Source organism: Panthera onca, chromosome B2, assembly GCF_046562875.1.
Source record: "Panthera onca isolate mPanOnc1 chromosome B2, mPanOnc1 haplotype 2, whole genome shotgun sequence".
In the NCBI taxonomy this organism is placed as follows: Eukaryota; Metazoa; Chordata; class Mammalia; order Carnivora; family Felidae; genus Panthera; species Panthera onca.
This window is the reverse complement of record NC_138343.1, coordinates 30,634,163-30,659,663: the sequence shown is the minus strand read 5'-3', so window position 1 is coordinate 30,659,663 and position 25,501 is coordinate 30,634,163. Positions and strand designations below refer to the sequence as shown.

The window sequence follows — 25,501 nt, the reverse complement described above, 5'->3', positions numbered from 1 at the left end:
CATGGTGATTATACTGGTGGATACATGTGCAAAAGCTCACAGAGCTGAATACTTAAGGTTTGTACACTTTAGGTAGATTGCACCTCAATTTTCAAATCGATTCTATTTATGTTTGAATCAATGGCTATTTGGCAGAGTCATGAATATAAGTAGAGAACCAATGGCTGGCCCACTGGGTCACGGTATGGTCCTACCATCTCGTGGACTCCGTGTCTTCTGTATTATGTGCTCAGAACTATCATCCAGGAAGCTCCCAAAACCCCCAGGCAATGTGGCTCCAGAGACTCCTGGGAGCCCCACTTCTATCAAGCAGAACCTCCCCACCATTGACAGGGCCAGTAATAACCATGACAAAAGTATATGTGTCACTTACCAGACCCCAGGGACTCTTCTAGACACTTACTAACATCAACTCACTTAATCCACACGGCAACCTCATCTGGTGGCCACTCTTACTATCTCCATTTTAGATGTGAAAATTGGGGCACTGAGAGGTTAAATAACCTGGCCAAAGGCTGCCCAAGTCAGAGCCAGGCTTGGGCCCAAACTGGCAGCAGGGGCAGGTACTAAGCACAGCACTAGTCTTGCTTTGAGGTATTTGGAAAAGCTGGACAGAGTGTGTGAAGCCTTCATGTCGGATCCGAGGCTTAGCACCACCTGCCTCAGCCAGGCTCCCTGCAGGCTGGTGATGTGTGACCTGTAGACCTCAATTTACCAAAATTCAGGAAATATTATTTTGGCATCGGAAACACGAGGCCCCTGTCCCCACAGAGGCCCCCCGGGGCACACATCTTACTCCAAGTTTCCCAGGAGACCCCAGCCGCCATACAGCCATCAGTCAGGGCACTCACCACCATTGTCACACACAGCTGTCTCCCCATCCCACATGCCATTGGGGCGACACTGGCGCACAGGCGAGCCCCGCAGTGTGAAACCGTCCTCACACTCGAAGCTCAGGTTGCCACCCACAGGGTAAGACCCGAGCCGTGGGGTGAACATGCCATTCTCAAAGGAAACAGGACCTGGACAGCGAACAGCTGGAGGGAGAGAAGGGAATGAGAATATAGGCATGGATGGATAACACCTGGGCTGAGGGATGCTCATTTTGGGTGCATGGGAATAGCCAACTGGTTGTCAAAATATTGGGTTGTTGTATGTGAAATCGCTGCTTGTGGCAATTGGTTGAATTTTGGCAATTTCACACAGTTCAACCTAATAGATTGATAAATAACCACTTCTCTCAGCCCTCTGAGGGCATGGTCATCCCAGCCTCTCCCCTGAGGTCCTCAGATGTCCCACAAGTGGACAACCAAAGGCGTAACACCTGGCACGACAAGGGACTCCGGCACATATTCTGAATGATTGGGACTATGCAGTCAATTGTTAAATATTAAAAAAAAAAATCATCCCAAGTGTTTAAAAAATCCGGCTTTAGTACCCCACAATCTCCATCAAAGCCTTCCTCTAACGCCTTGCTATGGACAATGGGCATTTTCCCACTATGTTGAAAAGCCCCATGGAAAAGCATCCCGGCCATCCCTGCACATCACCTAGTCAGGGTAAGCCCCACCCTGAGCAACTCTTAAATGGAAGATCTGGAGAAGCCACTGGTGGGCACCCTAAGCAAGACCCACAGAGAGCCTCACGTTTGCAGACTGCCTTTGTCAGCTGGGTGGATCTCAGGGTCTGCCACCGTCCGTTGCTCTTGCACAGCCGCGATGCTGGGACTGGGTAGCGGCCCACGGGACAGGAGTAGGTGAGGACACTCCCAGGGGCCCAGCCATGGCTGAGGGTGAAAGTGCCACCGGAGATATTCACGTTCTGAGGGCAAGAGGGGGTGGCTGCAGCCAAGCCTGTGAGTGTGGGACACAACACAGAAATGGAGAAAAGATGAGAAAAGGAAAGCAAGAGAGATTGTCCATTTACAAGTGGGAACTCAACCTGGGCAGCACAGGGACCCCAGAATTCCCCTCCCCTGCTCCTACCTGGGTACAGGGACAACAGGCAAAGGAAAGCCATCAGTGGGTCCATGGTGTCCACCTTGAGGCAGAGAGAGGCAGAGAGCCTGCAGAGGGAAAAGGTCATCTGACTTCCCGAAACCCAGAGCTGGCTCAGCAGCTGCTTTATTTGCTGCCAGAGAAGGACAACTAGGGAGTGGCAAGGGGGATGTGCTCTTAGCATGGAAAAAAAATCAGGGATTGGAGACTGAGCTGAGAGGGTGAAGCCCTTGCCCATCTCCCTAATCCCCACATATCCTAGTCAGTTGATCTGCACCATAAGCTTTTCCTACCGCTCTCAGCCTGCACACCCCTCACACACACACACGCACACACACACATGCTCTTGCATGCGTCGTCTCAAGCACGCAAACCCACAAACCATCCAAGATATTGCAAAATTGTTTATTTAAGTAAAGTTTCAGTTTTCTCTTGGGTGTCCAAGTGGACTTTATTTCCTGAGAGCCTGGGACAGCACTGTGTTCTTGAACATAAATCTCCAAGGAATGGAGGCTAATTTTCTCAGACAGTCTTGATAAATTGGAAGAATCACAATCTTGTTCTTCCTTGCAACCTCTAGAGTGAAATCTGCAGGTAAAAATGAAATCAATGCTTAGTTTTGGAGACTGCAAGATGTGTAAAACACTTCTACGGGAAGTCCAGTAGAAAAAATTCCCACTCATAAAATAAATAAGTCTGGGATTGGTTACCCAAAGGAACAAAGGTATTTGGGGATTTTGGATATGTCTTTAAATTACACACTGTAGTTGTATGAAATGCCGGAAGGAAACAAACTCTAAGCTAACATGTTACCCCCCTATCCACAGAAGTCTCTTTAATACTTTGTCAAACAATGTGGGATATGAATAAATAAGATCAATTAAAAATAAAGATGAGGGGCACCTGCGTGGCTCAGTTGGTTAAGCGTCTGACTTCGGCTCAGGTCATGATCTCACAGTTCATGAGTTCAAGCCCTGTATTGGGCTCTCTGCTGTTAACACAGAGACTGCTTCAAATCCTCTCTCTCCCTCTCTCTCTGCCCCTCCCCTACTCATTCACATGGGCTCTCTCTCTCTCAAAAAATAAACATCAAAAAAAAAATAATAATAAATAAATAAGTAAAAATTTTAAATAAAAAAATTAGGATGAAATGGAGCACCTGAGTGGCTCAGTTGTTGAGTGTCTGACTCTTGATTTCAGCTCAGGTCATGATCTGAGTGATGGGATCAAGCCCGAGTAGGGCTCTGCACTGAGCATGAAGCCTGTTTGGTATCCTCTCTCTTTCTCTCTCCCACCCCCCGCCCCTCCCTCACTCACACGTATGCAACCACATGCTCACTCTCTCTTAAAATAAATAAATAAACAGATAGATGTGAAACATCTCTGAAGTAATCATTTAAGTTTGTGAAAACTCTTTTGATTTACAAATAACTTCTTAAATAAAAATAGAACTACCCTATAACCCAGCAATTGCTCTACTGAATATTTACCGAAAGGATCCAAAAATGCTGATTCGAAGGGGCACATGCACCCCCAATGTCTATAGCAGTGCTATCGACAATAGCCAAAGTATGGAAAGAGCCCAAATGTCCATCGATGGACGAATGGATAAAGAAGATGTGGTATATATACACAATGGAGTATTACACAGCAATCAAAAAGAATGAAATCTTGCCATTTGCAACTATGTGGATGGAACTGGAGGGTATTATGCGAAGCAAAATAAGTCAGTCAGAGAAAGACAAATACTATATGATTTCACTCATATGTGGAATTTAAGAAACAAAACAGACGAACATAGGGGAAGGGAAGCAAAAATAATATAAAAACAGAGAGGGAGGCAAACCATAAGAGACTCTTACAGAGGACAAACTGAGGGTTGCTGGAAGGGTGTTGGGTGGGTGGATAGGCTAATAGGGTAATGGGCATTAAGGAAGGACACTTGTTGGGATGAGTACTGGGTGTTACATGCGAGTGACGAATCACTAAATTTTATTTATTCTATTTCCTGAAATCATTATTACACTATATGTTAACTAGAATTTAAAATTATATATATATCCATATATACATACATACACACAAATAACTTCTTCCAAACACATATGCAAAATAGGGCTCACACTTGGACAAAACTGACTGAATGCAGGAAGACCATGATATCCTCGGTGTTGGGGGTCCCAAAGCTGCTGCTGTGGCACAGCTGCTGGTGCTTCCCTGGCACCCAGTATCTGTTCTCTTTCCCTCCTTCTACAGTAAGATGTTTAGCAAGACACATAGTCACTTAGCCAAAGACTACATTTCCCAGCTACCCCGGCAGCTAGGTAACTGGTGACCTGGTTCTGGCCAATAGGAATTGAGCAGAACTGATACATGTTACTTCCAAGTTATGCCCCTAAAATAAAAGGGGAGTATCCTCCCCTTTCCATAGGCTAAAATATACACCTGATGGTAGGAGCGCTGGGTGGTTCAGTCTGTTGAGTGCCTGACTCTTGATCTCGGCTCAAGTCATCATCCTGTAGTTCATGGGATTGAGCCCCGCATCAGTCTCTGTGCTGACAATGCAAAGCCTGCTTGGGATCCCCTCCCCCACTCTCAAAATAAATAAATGAACTTTAAAAGAAAACAAAAATAAAATAACATATCAATCTGATGGTGATTGAAGCACAACATCCAGAGGATGGCAGAGCAAGCAGACAGAGAAGCCTGGGTCCCTGACGCTGTGTTGATGTCATACCAGCCCTGCCCTACTACTCATATTGTTAACAGAGAAATAAACTCTCTTAAGGGAGATGTTCACAAAGATTCTGGCTTTGTCTTCCTTCAGTCACATAGCAGGATTGAAATTCCCTATCCACTTGCATTGGCCAATGAAATATGAATGTAAGTGACATGTATCATTTCTAGATGGTAGCTTTATGAGCCAGTGCAGTCCTCACTGTGCTTTTTTCCCCCTGTATGGCAACATTCAAGATGGTGGAGACCAGCTCACGTTCCTGAGTTGACACCAAAAGCACTCCTCTGCTGACCCTCATAGGATATGTACATAATATGAGCAAAAAAAAAAATCTTTGTTTTAATCTATTACATTACCACTGCTGTTGGAAAAAACAGATATCACCCAAAATTTAGGCGCTTAAAAACATGATTTCTTCTTTCTCATGATTCTGTGGGTTGGCCCGGTGCTTCTGCTGCTGCTGTTGCCTGGACTCACATCATGCAGTGACGGCTGAGTTCAGCAAGAACAGTTGGACACCCAGAGTTCTCTCTCTCCCATGGTCTTTCATCCTTAGCCTTGCAGAGCATAAGCAGTCTCAGGAAAGCATTCCAAGAGATCCAAAGTGAAAGCTGTACAGTCTCTTGAGGCCTATCTTCAGAAGTCACACAACGTCACTTCCACCATGTTCTACTGGTGACAGCAAATCACAGGGCCAGTAAGGGTGGGGGAAACTTTACCTCATGATGAGAAGAATAGCAAAGTCATATTGCAAAGAGGCATACACACTAGAATAGGAGAGATTTATGGCCACATTTTGCAAACCACTAAGGCAAGTGAAATTTGGGAGCTGTTAGTTATCAGAACATAATGAACCCTCACCTTGACTGAATACCTAGTCCCTGAATTTGGGGTACCTTCCTTAGGCCACTGCTATGAACTGAATCACGTCACCCAAAATTCATATCCTGAAGCCCTAGCCCCAATATGACTATATTTAAAGATGATAGGGTCTATAAAGAGAATTAAGGTTATGAGACCATATGGAGCATTGATCCAATAGGATAAGTGTCTTTATTTAAAATTTTTTAAATGTTTATTCATTTTTTGAGAGAGAGGGAGACAGAGCACGAGCAGGGCAAAGACAGAGGGAAACGCAGAATCCAAAGCAGGCTCCAGGCTCCGAGCTGTCAGCACAGAGTCCGATGTGAGGCTCAAACTCACAAACCACGAGATCATGACCTTAGCTGAAGTCAGACACTTAACCGACTGAGCCACCCAGGTGCCCTGGGACAAGTGTCTTTATAAGAAGAGACACCAGAGTGCTCTTTCTTTCTCTCTCTCCCTCTCTCCCTCCCTCACTCTTTCTCTCTTCCTCTTCTTCCTCCTCCCCCTCCTTCTCTCTCTCTCTCCCTCTCTCTCTCTCTCTATCTTAGACACTTCCTTCCCATCCCCATGTGTCACAGAGGAAAGGCCACATGAAGATGACTGTCTGTAAGCCAGGAAGAGAGTCCTCGCCAGAAACCAACTATGCTGACACCCTGGTCTCAGGCTTCCAGTCTCCGGAACTGTGAGAAAATATATTTCTGTTTAAGCCACTCAGTCTAGAGTATTTTGTTATGGAACCTGAGCAGACTAACACATCCACCCAGCTCATGTGTAATAGCTGCCTTTAAGTAATAGGGTGTCTTTCTTTTGTGACTTTTTCTCAGCATTTGTTAAGTTAAATAAACTTAGCAGTGTGTCAGAACCCATTATCCCTTCTTCCTTAAGTATTAAAACTTGCAAGTTTTCCACTGGACCCCTGGAGTATGCCCTTAAAGAAAGGGGTGTGTGGGCACACTGGATGGCTCAGTCAGTTGAGCATCCAACTTCAGTTCGGGTCATGATCTCATGGTTTGTGAGCCCCACATCAGGCTCTCTGCTGTCAGCACAGAGCTGGCTTTGGATCCTCTGTTGCCCTCTCTCTCTGCACTTCCCCCCTCCTTGGTGTTTCTCTCAAAAATAAATAAACATTTTTTTTTTTACAGGATGTGCTCCTCCATTTTTTCTTCTCCCCTTCCTCCTGGCTGGAATGCAGACAGATGGGTAGAAGCCAAAACAGCCACCTTAGACCACAAGATGGAAGTCACATGTTGATGGTGAGAAAGAAACAGAATTAAAGAAGTTCTGCTCCCCAATCCTGCAGGCCTACCATGACTCCCCTGGACCACTTATGCTCAGCCCATGTAAGCCACTGTTGTTCTAGCCTTTGTTTTAGCAGCCAAACATGTTTCTAACTAATACACTTAGCCAGAAATCAATGTGAGAGCCAAAGGCACCACCCACAGACATGTGTTTATCAAGGTCTAAACTAAACTGCTATACATAAAGACAGCCCAAAATATAGTGATTTAAATAAGGTAGAAGTTTACATCTCTCCCAAATAAGAGCCTCAGTGTAAGCAGACAGGGCTGATATGGCAAGGGTGGCCTTGGCTGGCAGGGCACTGTTGCTCATCAGTATCACTCAGGATCTCAGGCTCCTTCCATCGGGTGGCTCTGCCATACCATTGAGAATTGTCCTTGTCTGCATGGTCAAAGTCTTCCAGTCCCAAGTAAGTGGAATGAAATAAAAAATGGGGGGCAGGGGGGACACCGAGGTGGCTCAGTCAGTTAAGTGTCCAACTTTGGCTCAGGTCATTATCTTGTGGTTTGAGAGTTCGAGCCCCACATTGGACTCCATGCTGACAGTGAGGAGTCTGTTTGGGATTCTCTCTCTCTCTCCATCTGTCTCTCTGTCCCTCCCCCATTTGAACTCTCTCTCTCTCAAAATAAATAAATAAAGTAAAAAAATACTCCTAAAAAAAAAAAAAGAAAAAAATAGAGGACAAGTAAGGTCATGGAAATTCACCCAACTCTTCCACTTATATTCTGTGGGCAAAAACTTGGTTATATGACAGGCTTGGAAATGTGGTCTCTAGTTTGCTTACCATGTGCACAGTTGGAACTCTAATACTATATTGGAAGAGAATGGATTTCAGGAGACAACAACATGCAAAACAGAGGAGGTCAACTATGATGGGAAACTGTTTGTGGAAACACCACAAAGCCTAGTGGCAAATCAAGGTGAACAAAAAAGTGGGTCACTGGAGTTGGGTCCCTGCTCCAGTTCTCCATGAGGCCCAGTCTAGTGTGGGAGGACCATTACCTGAGAGGCTCTGGACCTGAAGACATCAGATCTTTATTCCCTTCTTTAGACTCCCAAGTAGATTTTCAGTAGATCCCCATTTGGTGAAGGTGATCCTGGCTAGTCCTTTTTTTGCATCATTAAAAAGCCTGGCAAATGCACCTGTTTTCACCCCAGATAGAAGGAAGGAGGTAACTAATGCTTAAAATGACAGCCCCTCCACTCCTGCCAGCGTCTTCCCTCTTGTCCAAATTTCTTCTCATCAGTTCAAGGCTTCTAATACTTACTTCCAGGGAACCAATTCTAAAGGAAGGAAGCAACACACCATACTCTGTGACTTATCTCCTATCACAGGTTAAATAAAAAGAAATGACAGGGGCACCTGGATGGCTCAGTCAATTAAGTGTCAGACTTTTGATTTAGTCTCAGGTTGTGACATCAAGCCCCCAGGTGGGCTCTGCCCTGAGCGCAGAGCCTGCTTAAGATTCAATCTCTCCCTCTCTCCCTCTCTCTCTCTCTCTCTCCCCCCTCACCCACACATGCATGCTCTAAATAAATAAATAAATAAATAAATAAATAAATAAATAAGAAATGATGATGTGATGTCCTTTCAAGATGCCTTACTATGAGCTCCTTGAAAATTTCCTCGGGGCGCCTGGGTGGCGCAGTCGGTTAAGCGTCCGACTTCAGCCAGGTCACGATCTCGCGGTCCGTGAGTTCGAGCCCCGCGTCAGGCTCTGGGCTGATGGCTCGGAGCCTGGAGCCTGTTTCCGATTCTGTGTCTCCCTCTCTCTCTGCCCCTCCCCCGTTCATGCTCTGTCTCTCTCTGTCCCAAAAAAAAAAAAAAAAAAACGTTGAAAATTTCCTATAAAGAGTAAACAGGCTGGCAAACCAGACAGGGCCCCTGTTGTGTCTTCTCTTGGCCACAGTCTATTCCTTGTCCAGTCTGGGCACTTAAACATGGATCTAACTGACATCTTAGGATCTACCACCCTCAACCTTCCATGGTGACTGTAGTGCCAATTCTCATTTCCAGATCACCCCCTAGTTTTGGAAACTAGGCTGACTTGGCCTGATTCATAGCTACCAGGTGATTTTAGCTGTGGAGTCAATATTACTCAACATGCCTCTTTATATTTGTAGGGGATCTGTCCTTACCTCACTCACATCCTTTGGGCCCCACCATTGGGGAGGGACACTGACTTCCAATAGCAGCTCTTTGCCTGAAGGTTTCTCTGGTGTCCTGCTTCACCTGTGTATAGAAAGCTGGGAATGCCAGAGAACTAAGGCCCCCTGAAAGCCACCCTCAACCTGTGACTACAAGAAATGGGCATATAAATATCCCAGCTGGCTCGCTGCCCCCATGAGACAATTATGCTGTTCTACACAACTCCAGGGTTCCTCAGTGGGGCTAATCTCCACTCATCTGCAATGGTAAATTTGCTTGTCTTTTATTGACTCCTTTCCTTCCCTATCCCACTGCCCCACTCCCCTACCCATGTTTCCTGGTACCACCTCTCAAATGCACTACTTGCCCTTGAATCCTTGCTTTGGGGGCTGCTTCTGGAGAAGACTTCATATTAACAGGACCCATTATGTGCTAGACACTATTCTAAACCCTTTATATGTAGAAGCTCACTAAACCCTCACAAAAAAGCCTATGACCCAGATTCTGTTGTCATCCCCACTTTACAGATGAGGAAGCTGAGGCACAGAAATGGTTAAACGACTGGCCCCAGATTCACACAGGTGCTAAGTGGCAGAGCCAGGGTTCAAACCCAGGCAGCATGGCTCCTGAGTCCACACTCATAGCCGATGCTTCAGCGCCTCTTCCTAATACTTTCTCTGAAGTGGCTCTTCTGAGATTCCTCAATCCCCCTCCAGGGCCGTGCCCCACCCACCCCCTCACACTGTACCTCCCCAAGTCCTCTATCTCCTGAACGCTTGCCTCTTTCTATCCCATCTCCTGGGACACCTTCTCTATTCTCCTCCAATCCTTCATCCTTCAGGAAGCTCTCTCAGTCCTCCAGATTCTTATAGGGCCCACACAGGGCATATGCCTTTTAGCTCTTTGTGTGCTCACCTCAGCCTCCCCAGAGAAAGGACACAAGGGGGGTCTAATGAAACAACGAGCTCCATGAGTAACATCAAGGCTCATGGTTACACCCCAGCCTCAAGATTATACCTCAGCAGAACCTCCTCCCAGTCCTATTCTCTTTCCAACATATGCTCCTTACATGTATACAATTTCTCTGGAAAGGTACACAAAAAACTGGATGGAAGATTTGTCTTTGGGGAGAACTGGGGGCTGGAAAATAGGGTGTGGGGCAAGGAGAGAGATTTACTCATCACGGAATCCCCTTCATTTCTCTTTGCACTTTTTATTGGGTACATGTGGTACATATTCAAACAGATGAAGGGAAAAATAGGGAGCCATGGAAGAACGTTCTGGAACCAGGCAGGAAGATTCTTGAAGAGGGTCTCTGGGGAGTCTCAGCACCTCTTTGCATCCTCAGTCTTGTTCCCAGTATAAAAAAAAAAGTCATTTTACAGGAAAAAGTGATTTGAATATCTACCTAAATGTTCCAATACACCAAAAGAGCCACCTTGCTGTATTACTAACAGGAGACCCTTATGCATCCTCTCTGCAGACTGAAGTTTTACAAAATAAAAGAGAAAGAAAAAGAAAAGAGAATAATATGATGAACCTCCATGTACCTATCACCCAGCTTCAACAATCAGCAATATATGGACAATCTGTAGACCCACCCACTCCTTCTGGGATTACTTTTAAACAAACCCAAGACATTATATTACATTTCACCTGTTACTATACATAGGTATGCATCTCTACAAGATAAGTACTCCTTTTTTTGAGAATGGAACAATAATACAATTATCCCACTTTTTATTTTTTTATTTTTTTATTTTTAAATTTACATCAGTTAGTTAGCATATAGTGAATTAGTTAGCATATAGTGAAACAATGATTTCAGGAGTAGATTCCTTAATGCCCCTTACATATTTAGCCCATCCCCCATCCCACAACCCCTCCAGCAACCCTCAGTTTCTTCTCCATATTTATGAGTCTCTTCTGTTTTGTCCCCCTCCCTGTTTTTGTATTATTTTTGTTTCCCTTCCCTTATGTTCATCTTTTCTGTGTCTTAAAGTCCTCATATGAGTGAAGTTATATGATTTTTGTCTTTCTCTGACTGACTAATTTCACTTAGCATAATACCCTCCAGTTCCACCCGCATAGTTGCAAATGGCAAGATTTCATTCTTTTTGATTGCCGAGTAATACTCCATTGTATGTATATACCACATCTTCTTTATCCATTCATCCATTGATGGACATGTGGGCTCTTTCCATACTTTGGCTATTGTTTATAGTGCTGCTATAAACATGGGGGTGCATGTGTCCCTTTGAAACAGCACACCTGTATCCCGTGGATAAATGCCTAGTAGTGCAATTGCTGGGTCGTAGGGTAGTTCTATTTCTAATTTTTTGAGGAACCTCCATACTGTTTTCCAGAGTGGATGCAACAGCTTGCATTGCCACCAACAATGCAAAAGATATCCTCTTTCTCCGCATCCTCGCCAACATCTGTTGTTGCTTGAGTTGTTAATGTTAGCCATTCTGACAGGTGTCAGGTGGTATCTCATTGTGGTTTTGATTTGTATTTCCCTGATGATGAGTGATGTTGAGCATGTTTTCATGTGTCGGTTGGCCATCTGGATGTCTTCTTTGGAGAAGTGTCTATTCATGTCTTTCACCCATTTCTTCACTGGATTATTTGTTTTTTGGGTGTTGAGTTTGATAAGTTCTTTATCAATTTTGGATACTAACCCTTTATCTGATATGTCATTTGCAAATATCTTCTCCCATTCTGTCGGCTGTCTTTTAGTTTTGCTGATTGTTTCCTTTGCTGTGCAGAAGCTTTTTATTTTGATGAATATTTATTTTGATGAAATATGAATATTTTGATGAATATTTATTTTGATGGGGTCCCAGCAGTTCATTTTTGCTTTTGTTTCCCTTGCCTCTGGAGATGTGTTGAGTAACAAGTTGCTGTAGGCAAGATCAAAGAGGTTTTTGCCTGCTTTTCCTCAAGGATTTTGATGGCTTCCTGTCTTACATTGAGGTTTTTCATCCTTTTTGAGTTTATTTTTGTGTATGGTGTAAGAAAGTGGTCCAGGTTCATTCTTCTGCATGTCGCTGTCCAGTTTTCCCAGCCCCACTTGCTGAAGAGACTGTCTTTATTCCATTGGACATTCTTTCCTGCTTTGTCAAAGATGAGTTGGCCATACGTTTGTGGGTCCATTTCTGGATTCTCTATTCTGTTACATTGATCTGAGTGTCTGTTCTTGTGCCAGTACCATACTGTCTTGATGATTACAGCTTTGTAGTATAGCTTGAAGTCTGGGATTGTGATGCCTCCAATTATCCCACTTTTTAAAAAATTAGCAATATCTATTTTTAAAAATTTTTACTGTGGTAAAATGTACATAACAAAATTTACCATCTTAATCATCTTTAAGTTACAGTTCAGTGGTAATAAATACATCCATATAGTATTTTGACATCACCAACCAAAAGGAGTTGGAACAGAGTCATAAGGGAGCAGTCTGTATGTTATTGAAATTAAGCTGGTATAAATTCAAATTAGTGTTATAACTTTAGGGTATTAAAAGTATCCCCATGCTGGGGTGCCTGGGAGGCTCAGTCAGTTGGGCATCCGACTTCAGCTCAGTTTATGATCTTGCGGTTTATGAGTTTGAGCCCTGCGTCAGGCTCTGTGCTGACAGCTCAGAGCCTGGAGCCTGCTTCAGATTCTGTGTCTCATTCTCTCTCAGCCCCTCCCCACTTGTGCTCTGTCTCTCAAAAATAAGTAAATGTAAAAAAAAATTTTTTAAGTAATCCCATGGTAACCACAAAGAAAATAACTCTAAAATATACATAAGAGGAAATAAAGTAATTTAAAATGTTTCAACTAAACACAAAAGAAGACAGTAATGCAAGAAATGAAGGACAAAAAAAGTTATAAGGCATACAGATAAGAAAAAGCAAGGGATACCTGGGTGACTCAGTCAGTTAAGAGGTCAATTCTCGGTTTCGGCTGAGGTCATGATCTCATGGTTCGTGAGTTCAAGCACCACATCCAGATCCATGTTGACAGTGTGGAGCCTGCTTGGGATTCTCTCTTCCTCGCTCTCTTCCCCTCCCTGCTTGTGCTCTCTCTCTCTCAAAATAAATAAATAAACTTAAAAAAAAAACTTAAAAAAAAAGAAAAATAGCAAAATGACAGAAGTCCCTCCTTATCAGTAATTACCTTAAATGTAAATGGGTTAAACTCACCAATCAAAATACAGAGACTGGCAGACTGGATTTAAAAAAATACAGGGGCACCTGGGTGGCTCAACTGGTTAAGTGTCTGACCCTTGATTTCGGCTCAGGTCATGACCTCACAGTGGTTTGTGAGTTCAAGCCCCACATCAAGCCCCACATCGGGCTCTGAGCTGACAGTTGCAGTCTGCTTGGGATTCTCTCTCTCTCCCTCTCTCTCTGACCCTCCCCCACTTGCTCTCTCTCTCAAAATAAATAAGTAAACCTTAAAAAAATGTTTGGCCGCCTTGGTGGCTCAGTCAGTTGAGGGTCCAACTTCAGCTCAAGTCATGATCTCACAGTTCTTGGGTTTAAGCCCCATGTCAGGCTTTGTACTGACAGCGTGGAGCCTGCTTTGGATTCTCTGTCTCCCCCCTCTCTGCTCCTCCCCTGCTTGTGCTCGCTCTCAAAAATAAATAAATAAATAAATAAATAAATAAATAAACAAACAAACAAACATTAAAAAATCTTTAAGACTATTTTAAAAATAAAAAGCTAAATTTAAAAAGTTTACAAGAGACAAAGAAGGACATTACACATAAATACAAGGTTCGATACAGCAAGGACATACAACAATCAGAACATTTACACACCTAATTACAGACCAACAAAATATATGAAGCAAAAAGCGTCAAAATTGAAGGGAGAAAGGCAGGTCTACAGTCACAGCAGGAGATGTCAATAACCGATTCTTAATAATAAACAGAACAACCAGACAAAAAGTGAGTGAGAACATAAAGGACTTAAACAACACAACAAGCCAACTAGATCTAACAGACACGATGTACAGAACACTACCCAACAGCAACAGCGCACACACCCTTCTCCAGTGCACATGGGACATTTTCCAGGATACACCATGTGTTAGGCCATAAATTATATCTCAATAGATTCCAAAGGTAGATACCACACACAGTATCTTCTCCAATCACAATAGGATGAAGTTAGCAACCAACAACAAAAGTAAAACTGGAAAACTCATAACTTTGTGGAAACTGAACAACACACTTTTAAACAACCAATGGATCAAAGAAGAAATCACAAGGGAAATTAGAAAATACTTAAAGATGGATGAAAATGAAGACACAACATACCAAAACTTATGGGATGCAGCAAAAGCAGTAGTAAGAGGGAAATGTATAAACACTTACATTTAAAAAACAAGTTCTCAAATCAACAACCTGCATTTACAGCTAAAGGAACTAGAAAAAGGACAAACTAAACCCAAAGCTAGCAGAAGGAAGGAAGTAATAAAGATCAGAGCAGAGATAAATAAAATAGAAACTAGAAAAACAATAGAGAAAATCGATGAAACCAAAAGTTGTTCTTTTGAAAAGATCAACAAAATTGACAGCCTTTAGCTAGCCAGACTAAGAAAAAAAGGGAAGACACAAATTACTAGAATCAGAAATGAAATTGGGGACGTTATTCCTGATTCTACAGAAATAAAAAGGATTGTAAGTAAGTACTGTGAGCAACCATGTTAGCAAATTGGAAAACCTACATGTAATGATCAAATCTATTTTTAATAACATGTGACTCTTCACCTTTGACACACTACTTGCATTATCTTTTCTTTATTGAGATATAACACACATAAAGTGCACAGTCTTATGTGTACAACTTATTGACTTTTTACACGGATCGTCACTCGAGTAACCACAACTCATATCAAGATATGGAACTGAGGCGCCCGAGTGGCTCAGTCAGTTGAGTGTCCAATTTTGGCTCAGGTCATGATCTCGCAGTTCCTGAATTTGAGCCCCCATCAGGCTCGCTGCTGTCAGCACAGAGCCCAACTTTGGATTCTCTGCCCCTCTCCTGCTTGTGCTCTCTCTCACTCTCTCTCAAAAATAAATAAACATTAAGGAAAAAAAGATATGGAACATTTCCCACCCCACAAGTTTCTCTTGTGCCCTTTCTAGCCATTTCCCACCCTCTCCCCAAAATTTAATTTTAAAACATAATTTCATTATAAATTTTTTATGTAAAAGCTCAAGTCTTTTAGTTCCCTTAAAACACTTCTTTCCACTTTTCGGCCTCTCACAAATGAAATGCCTCTTTTGAACATTTTTTATAAAATGTTTAATTGTTCTCTGAATTAGAATTTTATTCCACATTTTAGAGTATATGGAATAACAGAACAAAGGATCTGGATTCTTTACAAATAACTGTCATGAAAAGATGGAAGAAAACTGTTATAGACTGAAAGAATTAAGGGTCATATCACCCAAATGCAATGTGTGACCCTTGCTTAGATCCTGATTCTAACAAATCAACTGTGAAAGGACATTTCTGAGACTCAGGAAAATTTGAACATAGAGAGGCCATAGCAGATGATATTATGGATTATGGTTCATTTTGTTAGGTATGATCATTGGGGTGAAATTGTCTTAAAATTCTTTTGATGTTAAGTATACAAACAGTGGTATATACAGATGGACTGATACGAAGTCTGGCATTTGCTTTAAAATCCTCCAGTGGAAGGGGAAGGCCAGATGAAGCAAGGCTGGAAAACTGTCAAAAATGATTAAAGCTGAGTTATCTGCAGGTTATTCTACCTGCTTTTGTGTAGGTTTGAAAGTTTCCATACTACAAAGTTAAAATATAAAAAAATTTAACCCCCTTTGACCACTCAGATCAAACAAATAAAAAGACTAGATAAGATACAAAGACCCTGCCACAATAAGCACTGTCAAAAATATCAAAAATAAATAAATAATAAAGCTCGGGGAACACATTGAATCATCTTGCAAGTTACACCTACCACTGAAATTAATAAATGAGCCATTCATACATTAGTCTTTCATGAGTGTTATTAGCCATGAGTCAGTTCTTTGCAGCCCAGTCATATCTGCATTTTTAAAATCCCATTTCTGAGATAGACCTTTTTGAAATGACCAAATGAAGGTAGAGCCACCCTGTCAGAGCACCTATTATACTTGCTCAGATGACATGCTACCATCTTTCTATACATTACCACAAAACCTACTTCATAAGGTTGCTGTATTAAATGAGGGTAAGTTACATAAATTAGCACCTAGCATAGCAACTGACAGGAAGCACTAATTCAATAAACATTAGGCCCCTGTAGCAGCCACTTCCTGGATCCTGTATCTTCTCTGCCCCTCTCTGATTTCAGCTATGGCTGATGTGGACAGATCTTTGGAGCTCAGACTCACCTTGTGCTAAATCATCCCAACCTGGGCCTTTTCCAGGGCCTCAGTGCCCAGTGGGCAAGCACAAATGGGAAAGACAGGGAAAATAATGCCCCAGAGCCAACCTGCAATCAATCAGAGAATGGAACTGGTGGCTAAATGCTCCTGTCCCCTGTCCTTCCAGTGGGCAATTTCCAGAGACATTCTGTTTCTCTCTTCAGAAAGTTCCAGTGGAATCAAATTTCCATCTCACACAACAGTAACTTCGCTATTATCCCCTAAATTGGCTTTTCCTTCTTCATGATATCACACTGCCTCACTTCTGCTTTCTGGAATCACCTAAATTAACTGCCTACACCTACATCTCAGCCTCTGCTTTCAGGGTCACAAAAATTGTCCCTTTCCCCGTTCACCTCTCCCATAATCCATTGCTCTCCTTTCACTGGCTTTCCTCAACCAACACACCAGGTCAAACCTGTGTAACATTAACACAGAGAATTACAATCCATTGGTTTACTGGTCTCTCCCCATTACTGGAACACCAACTGGTCAAGGGCAGGGACCCTGTGACACGCTTGGGATCCCCAGTGTCCAGTAGGAGAGAAGGAAGCAGGTAAGCACTGCACCAAGCTGTGGTAGTCATTAAGGCTGTTCACCAATTTTCCTATTTTCTGCCTTCTTCCAAGCACATGGTAGGATTGAATTTCTCAGCACTCTTGAAGTTAAGCATAGCCAAATAGCTTGCTCTCCCCAGTGAAATGTGAGCATAAGCCTTGTGTGTTGTTCTTTCCAGACAGGAGTGCTAATTGCCAATGCAACCGGAGATACTGAAGCGCCTTCTTTGGGTGGAGCCTTCTTTAGCCTGGATCCCCAAGTGATTACAGTGATCAGAGGCCCCCTAACCCCACCCCACTGGCCCAAAAGGTAACATGAATGAGTAACAAAACTTTTGTGTTAAGCTACTGAGATTGTGGTGGTCTTTGTTACTGCAGCATTATTTAGCCATTATGACTGATACAAGCTGAGATAAGAGTGCATCTGAAGTTCACAGACAGGCAAAGAGGAAGGTATCAGATCTCTCAGAGGTTCAGAAAAGTTTCTTAGAGAAACTGGAGATAAGCTTTAAAAGATGAATATATTCAGGGGGGCCTGGATGGCTCAGTCAGTTGAGCATCCAACTTTGGCTCAGGTCATGATCTCACAGTTTGTGGGTTCGAGCCCCGTGTTGGGCTCTGTGCTGACAGTTCAGAGCCTGGAGCCTGCTTCGGATTCTGTGTCTCCTTCTCTCTCTGTCCCTCCCCCACTTGTGCTCTGTCTCTCAAAAATAAATAAGTATTTTTAAAAAATTTTTAAAGATGAATATATTCAACTACCCAACAAGGAAGAGAGAGGGCAGTCCAGGCAAAGCGATCTGCGTGAGTAACCGGTTGGAGTCTGGAACCCCAGAGTACAGTTAGGGAACTGCAGGACGTTTAGGAAGTTTTAGGGTGAGAGAGGGAAGGGGAGGCCACAGTAAGATGAGACCGTGGAGGAGAGCATGCCCTATGCAGGAGCCAGGTTGGTACCCTGTAAGGCAATTAGTTCTATGGCATTTTAGATAAAGGAAGTGATAGGATTTCATCTGTATTTCAAAAATATTATTCTGGAAACAGTATAGATGGTGAATTGGAAGGCCAGTTAGGAGACATTTATAATCCTTGCAAGAGACAAGGGCCTAAACAGAAGCAGAGAAGTGGGGAAGAAGAGCCAGGACAAGTGAGGAGAAGGCCCCGGAGGCGCCTCTGCGCTCTCCGCTGAGCTCCATGGACACCCAGCTGCCTGCATCTCTGCACTTACCCCAGCATACTCTGACTGCCTGTTTATTAACCGTAGTCTTTTTGAGGGTAGGAAATGTCTTTTTGGTTTTTTACAAATTAACATTTTATTATTCACTTTAAAGGGCAGTGAAATATTAGAGAGGTTTTAGCTTCCTGGGAAACCAACAAGAGAAGCAAAATGGGTCCAATAAACAGATACAGGTTTTTAGCTACTAAAGAGATAGGTTTCTTTTTCAAGAATTATTGTTTGACAGGACAATTTTCTGTATTAAAATGATTATTCACTACTAAATCAATTTATTTCTCATTTCTTTAGAAGTTTTTTTTAAGCAGTAAAATACACATAACATTTACCATCTTAACCATTTTCAAGTGTACAATTCAGTGGCATTAAATACATTTATAACGTCATGCATCATCACCACCATCCATCTCCATAATTCATTTCATCTTGTAAAACTGAAACTCTATACCCATTAAACACTAACTCCTTGTTCCCCGCCCCCCCCCCCCAGCCCTGGTATCTGGTATCCCCCTGGTACCCTGCTTTTTCTGTCTCTATAATTTTTACTGCTCTAAGTATCTCATATAAATGGAATCATACAGTATTTGTCCTTCTGCGTCTGGCTAATTTCCCTTAGCACAGGGTCCTTAAGTTCATCCATGTTGTAGCCTGTGTCAGAATTTCCATCCTTTTTAAGACTAATAGTCTATTGTATGTGTACCCACATTTTGCTTATCCAGTCATCTGGTGATGGGCATTTGGGTTGTTTTTAGCTACTGTGAGTAATGTTGCTGTGAATATGGATGTACTACTATCTCTCTGCTTTCAATTCTTTTGGCTGTATACCCAGAGTTTCTGAATCACATGGTAATTCTATTTTTATTTTTATCTTATTTTTGAGAGAGAGAGAGAGAGAGAGAGAGAGAGCAAGGGAGGGGCAAAGAAAGAGGAGGAGAGAGAATCCCAAGCAGGCTCTGCACAAACCGCGTGATTATGACCTGAGCTGAAATTCAAGAGTCAGCCACTTAATCAATTGAGCCACCCAGGTGCCCCAGTAATTCTATTTTTAATTTTTTTGAGGAAACACCGTACTGTTTTCATAGTGGCTGTCCCATTTTATATTCCCATTAACAAGGGTTTCAGCAAATGTGTCTTACTCTCCTTTGAACCACCAGCACTAGCTCACCATTGGGACATAGAAACTTACATACTTATTAAATGGATGGGGAAAGGATTTGGTGGCTAACTATATATGAGGGATGAAGTACAAAGAGAAGTCCATATTGAATCCCAGGTTTTAGCTTGGCTGATAAGATGGATGGTGACACCTATAGGAGAAGAAATGGGTTTGGGGAGAAAGAGAACAGATTCTATCCAGGACACACCGTGTTTTAAGTACCTTTAGAAGACTCGGGAGGAAATAGATATTCTAGACTGGAAACAGGAGGCAGGTCTGGTGGGAGACAGAAACATGAGAATCTGTATCAGTCCAGGTTCTCCAGAGCAGCAGAAACATAAATACATAGAGACTTATTTTAAGGAAATGGTTCATGCAATTATGGGGACTGCTGAGTCCAAAATCCATAAGGCAGGCCAGCAGGCTGGAAACTCAGGGAAGAATTGATGTTGTGGTCTTGAGTTGGAATTTGTAGACCAGGCTGGCAGGCTGGAAACTGAAGCAGGATTTTTACGTTATAGTCTCGAAGCAGAATTCCTTCTCTGGGAAACCTTGGTTTTTTTGCTCCTAAGGCCTTCAACTGATTAGTTGACGTCCACCCACATTTTCAAGGATAATCTCCTTTACTCAGAGTCAACTGAGTGTAGATGTTAATCATATTTACAAAATATCTTCACAGAAATATCCAGATTAGTGTTTGACTAAACAATTGGATACTGTGGCCCACCCAAGTTGACGCATACAACTAACCATCACAGAGTCATCAAGGTGGTAACCGACCTCTTAAAAGCACAAGATATCGGGCGCCTGGGTGGCTCAGTCGGTTAAGCGTCCGACTTCGGCTCAGGTCACAATCTCACAGTTCGTGAGTTTGAGCCCCACGTGGGGCTCTGTGCTGACAGCTCAGAGCCTGGAGCCTGCTTCACATTCTGTGTCTCCCTCTCTCTCTGCCCCTTCCCTGCTCATGCTGTGTCTCTCTCTGTCTCAAAAATAAATAAACATTAAAAAAAAATTAAAAAAAAAAAAAAGCACAAGGTATCACCCAGGGAGAACAAGATAAAGGCCAAGGACCCCAATAGTAAAAAGATGGACAAAGGAAGAAGAGCGAGGGGTTGCAGAGGAGGCTGAGGTTGTAGAAGGAAGGGAACCCAAAGAAAGAGGTGTCAGAAACCGAAGGAAGACAATGTATCAAACAAGCATGGTCAAATGTGCCACTGGCTGCGGAAGGCTTAAGTGAGGGGAGCACTGAAAATCAGGAAGCCTTTAGTGACCTTTTCACAAGCAGCAGCAGTGCCAGTGCTGTTTGGTAGTGTAAATTGGTACAATTGCTTCAGAACCTATTCAGCATCAGGCAGGGGAGTTGAATATGTGAAGAGCCCATCCCTTGTAGACGCATAGCAGTACCCCCCTTACTGCAGCTGCACTCACCCACAGTCAACCTCCGTCTGAAACCAGATGATCCTCCTTCTGATAGATCAACAGGACCTAATGCCTGTCATTCACCTCCTTTTATCTCATCACAGGCAATTTATCATCTCACATCACCATAAGAAGAGTTTGAGTATGGGGTGCCTGGGTGGCTCAGTCAGTTGAGTGTCCGACTTCGGCTCGGGTCATGTTCTCACAGCTCATGGGTTCAAGCCTTGCGTCAGGCTCTGTGCTGACAGCTCAGAGCCTGGAGCCTGCTTCAGATTCTGTGTCTCCCTCTCTCTCTCTCTGTCCCTCCCCCACTGGCTCACGCGCACGCGTGCTCTCTCTCAAGAATAAATAAACATTAAAAATAATAATAAAGAAGAGTTTGAGTACAGTACAATAAGACATTTTGGGAGAGATCACATTCATACAACTTTTATTACAGTATATTGTTATAATTTTTCTGTTTTACTTGGTTATTCTTTTTCATCTCTTCCTGTACCTAATTTATAAATTCAACTTTATCGTAGGTACGTAAGTATTGAAAACAATAGTATGGGGCGTGTGGGTGGCTCAGTCAGTTAAGCGACTCTTGGTTTTGGCTCAGGTCATGATCTCACGGTTTCGTGAGTTCAAGCCCCACATGGGCTCTGTGCTGGCAGCACAGAGGCTATTTGGGATTCTCTCTCTCTCCCTCTCTCTCTGCCCCTCCCCCACTTTTGCTGTCTCTGTTTCTCTCCAAAACAAAACAAAACAAAACTTAAAAAAACAAAAAACAAGGGGCGGCTGGGTGGCTCAGTCAGTTAAGCATACAGCTCTTGATTTCGGCCCAGGTCATGATTTCACGGTTTGTAAGTTCGAGCCCCACATCGGATTTAGCACTGACAGTGTGGAGCCTGCTTGGGATTCTCTCCCTCTCTCTCTGCCACTCCCCCGCTCTCTCTCTCTCTCTCTCTCTCTCTGTCTCTCTCTAAATAAATAAACTTTAAAAAAAGAATAAAAAAAACACAATAGTATATGTGGGGTTCAGTACCTTCACAGTGTCAGGCACCCACTGAAGGTCTTGGAATGTGTCTCCCCATGGCTAAGTGGGGGCCTACTGTGTATTGATTCTTGCTACTCAAAGTGTGATCCACTGGCAGCATTGGCATCACCAGAAGCTTGTAGAAATGCAGAATCTCAGGTGCCATCTAGACCTACTGACTCAGAATCTGCATTTGAACAAATCTCCAGATGATTCATGTGCACAGTGAATTGTGAGTGTGAGAAACACTTCATCTTCAAGCTTTTTTGCTTGTGTTTAAAAAAGTTTGCAAACTATGCATGACCCCTTGCACATTTTTATGCTATTATCTAAAATTTTCCTCAAATGTTTAAATAGTTGCAAAAAGGTGCAATGTCCAGTGTGTTGTGAACATTGACCTTTAAAAAAAATGTTATTGGGGCACCTGGGTGGCTCAGTGGGTTAAGCATCGGACTTCAGCTCAGGTCATGATCTCACAATTCTTGAGTTTGAGCCCATCTCTGGGCTCTCTGCTGTCAGCACAGAGCCTGCTTCAGATCCTCTGTCCCCCATTCTCTCTACCCCTCCCCACTCGCTCTTTCTCTCTCAAAAATAAATATTTTAAAAAGGAGAAAAAAAAGCACATGACCACTCTCTTATTTAACAGTCAGAAATTTCACATTGTTCCATTGCTTCTGAATTCACGTTTCTATTTCAACCTATCAAAACATTATCTTTGTTTAATATAAATAAGATAGAAGCCTCTGTCTTAATTTTTTTAATTTTAGAGAGAGAGAGAATCTTAAGCAGAATCCATGCTCAGCGTGGAGCCTGACACCAGGCTCAATCTCACAACCCTGGGATCATGACCTGACCCTAAATGAAGAGTCAGACACTTAACTAAGTCATCCACGTGCCCCTCAAAACATTAGCTTAAAAAATGTACCTTATGCCTGAAAGTATTCTGTTCTCTGCAACAAAAATATGTATGTAGATTAAAACTGAATTTTTAGGGGTGCCTGCCTGGCACCTATTTTATTTACTCAAAATAAATACATAAACATTTTTTTAATTGAATTTTTAAAATTTCTTGTGGCCTTACAGCTCTAAATTTTAAACTTTTTCTTCTGGATTAATTATTATGATTATCATTAATAATTAATTTGTCAAAACAACATGAATATATACAAATTAAGCATAAAAAATAGGGGTACCTGGGTGGCTCAGTCGGTTAAGCATTGGACTTCAGCTGACGTCACGATCTCACAGTTTATGAGTTCAAGCCCCGCATTGGACTCTCTGCTGACAGATCGGAGCCTGGAGCCTGGAGCCTGCTTTGGATTCTGTGTCTCCCTCTCTCTGTGCCCTTCCCCCACTCACGCTCTGTTTCTCTCACTCTCAACAGTAAATAAATATTTTTTAAAAATAAAATAAAACGATATTAGATTAGAAGTACAATTCTAGGGGCACCTGGGTGGCTCAGTCAGTTGAGTGTCTGACTTCAGCTCAGGTCATGATCTCACGGTTCGTGAGTTCGAGCCCACATCGGGCTGTGTGTGACAGCTTGGGGCCTGAAGCCTGCTTCAGATTCTGTGTCTGCCTCTCTTTCTGGTCCTCCCCTGCTCACACTCTGTCTCTCTCTCAAAAATAAATAAAGATTTAAAAAAAAATTTTTTTATGTCCAGTTCTAGGGGTGTCTAGGTGGCTCAGTGGGTTGAGCATCCAACTCTTGATTTTGGCTCAAGTCAAAATCTCACAATTCATGGGATGGAGCCCCACATGGGACCCTGCACTGATAGCTCAGAGCTGCTTGGGATTCTCTCTATCTGTCTCCCTCTGCCTTTCCCCTCCCCCTCAAAATAAATAAATAAACATTAAAACAATTTTTGTAATTAAAAAAAAAAAAAGAAGTGCAATCCTAGGAGTGCCTGGCTGGCTCAATCAGTAAAGTGTGCGACTCTGGATCTCAGGGTGTTGAGTTCAAGCCCCATGTTGGGTGTAGAGCTCACATACGTACATACATAAATGTTAAAAAAAAAAATAAGTTAATAATATGTAATATTTTTTAAAAAGAAGTGAAAGTCTAAGATGGTTGGGACACCTTCTTTTTAATTAATTCATGTATTTATGGGTCAACATTACTTATTTGCTAGAATTAGGCAGGATTCAGCATGAATTATATTCCTAGTTTAATAATTTTTGTAGACGTAAGAACTGAACATTTTATTTCATATGCAGATGGAAATGGAAAGAGTTTTGTCATAGCAATCTCACTAAGTTCTTTGAAGTTCTTTGAAATCACACGAAGTTATGTACCAAAACATGGTGACTTATAATAAAAAATCAGCTGGTCTCTTCAACAAATGGTGCTGGAAAAACTGGATATTCCCATGCAAAAGAATGAAGTTAAACCCCTACCTCACATTGGATACAAAAATTAATTCAAAGTGGATCAACAACATAAATACATAAAAGCTTAAGCCGTAAAACCGATAGAAGAAAACCTAAATTTTCATGACCTTTGATTTGGTGATTTTTTTTTAAGTTTATCTATTTTTTTAGTAATCTCTGATGGGGTTCTTGAGCAAATGGCCAAGAAAGAATTCTTGAGACGTCTTTGGTGCAAAAAGATGATTTTATTAAAGCATGAGGACAGGACCCGGGGATAGAAAGAGTTGCACTGGAGCTGTGAGGAGTGACTGACATACACTTTTCAGTTAGTGGGGGTGACGGATAGAGTAAGTCTCTAAGGAATTTGAAAGAAAGGCTTTCAGGACCTTAAGGGGCTAGCTACTGTGAAGATAAGGTTACTTTTAGTGTTTAATGAAACAAAAACATCAAGGAAGTAAGGCAGCCATGAGCTCCTTGAGCAAGGTCACACTCTGCGTGTTCCAGGTGTCTATCAGTGGGCTACACTGTAAGGAGATTTAATTTATCTTACATTTCTCTTGTCTTTGTTTCCCTCATCAATCTCTATACCCAATGTGGGCCTCAAACTCACAACCCTGAGATCAAGAGTGGCCTGCTCCTGGGGCACCTGGGTGGCTCAGTTGGTTGAGCATTTGACTTCGACTCAGGTAATGATCTCGTGGTTTGTGAGTTTGAGCCCAGCATCAGGCTCTATACTGATAGCTCAGAGCCTGGAGCCTGCTTTGGATTCTGTGTCCTCCTCTCCCTCTGCCCTTCCCCCGTTTACGTGTCTCTCTCCCTCTCAAAAATAAATTAAAAAAAGAGTGGCACGCTCTTCCAACTGAGCCAGCCAGGTGCCCCTTCGTGATGGTTTCTTAGATATGGACACCAAAAGCACAAGCAACAAAAGAAAAAACAGATAAATTGGGCTTCATCCAAATTAAAAATATGTGGGCATCTTCGGGGCGCCTGGGTGGCTTGGTCGGTTAAGCGTCCGACTTCGGCTCAGGTCATGATCTCACGGTCCGTGAGTTCGAGCCCCGCGTCGGGCTCTGTGCTGACCGCTTAGAACCTGCAGCCTGTTTCAGATTCTGTGTCTCCCTCTCTCTCTGCCCCTCCCCTATTCATGCTCTGTCTCTCTGTGTCTCAAAAATAAATAAACGTTAAAAAATATATATGTGTGTGCATCTAAAGGCTTTTTTTTTAGTAAGCTCTACACCCAACATACAGCCTGAAGAGTCGCACACTCTACCG

General features: G+C 42.7%; 1 protein-coding gene across 2 annotated transcripts in view; it reads right to left on the bottom strand.

Annotated features, from left to right (window-relative positions):
- C2 (complement C2) overlaps nucleotides 1-25,501 on the bottom strand; it is a 42,697-nt gene that overhangs the window by 9,522 nt on the left and 7,674 nt on the right. Inside the window, exons 1-3 of one of the 2 annotated variants that reach the window (XM_060615179.2) lie at nucleotides 1,986-2,147; nucleotides 1,647-1,853; nucleotides 852-1,037 (exon numbers count right to left, since the gene is read on the bottom strand). In XM_060615179.2, the coding sequence (XP_060471162.2) occupies nucleotides 852-1,037; nucleotides 1,647-1,853; nucleotides 1,986-2,085 (493 nt within the window). In that variant the 5' untranslated portion in view covers nucleotides 2,086-2,147. Of the gene's footprint in view, nucleotides 1-851; nucleotides 1,038-1,646; nucleotides 1,854-1,985; nucleotides 2,148-25,501 lie in introns of those variants that run through there. The other variant, XM_078446757.1, reaches the window with a different exon arrangement.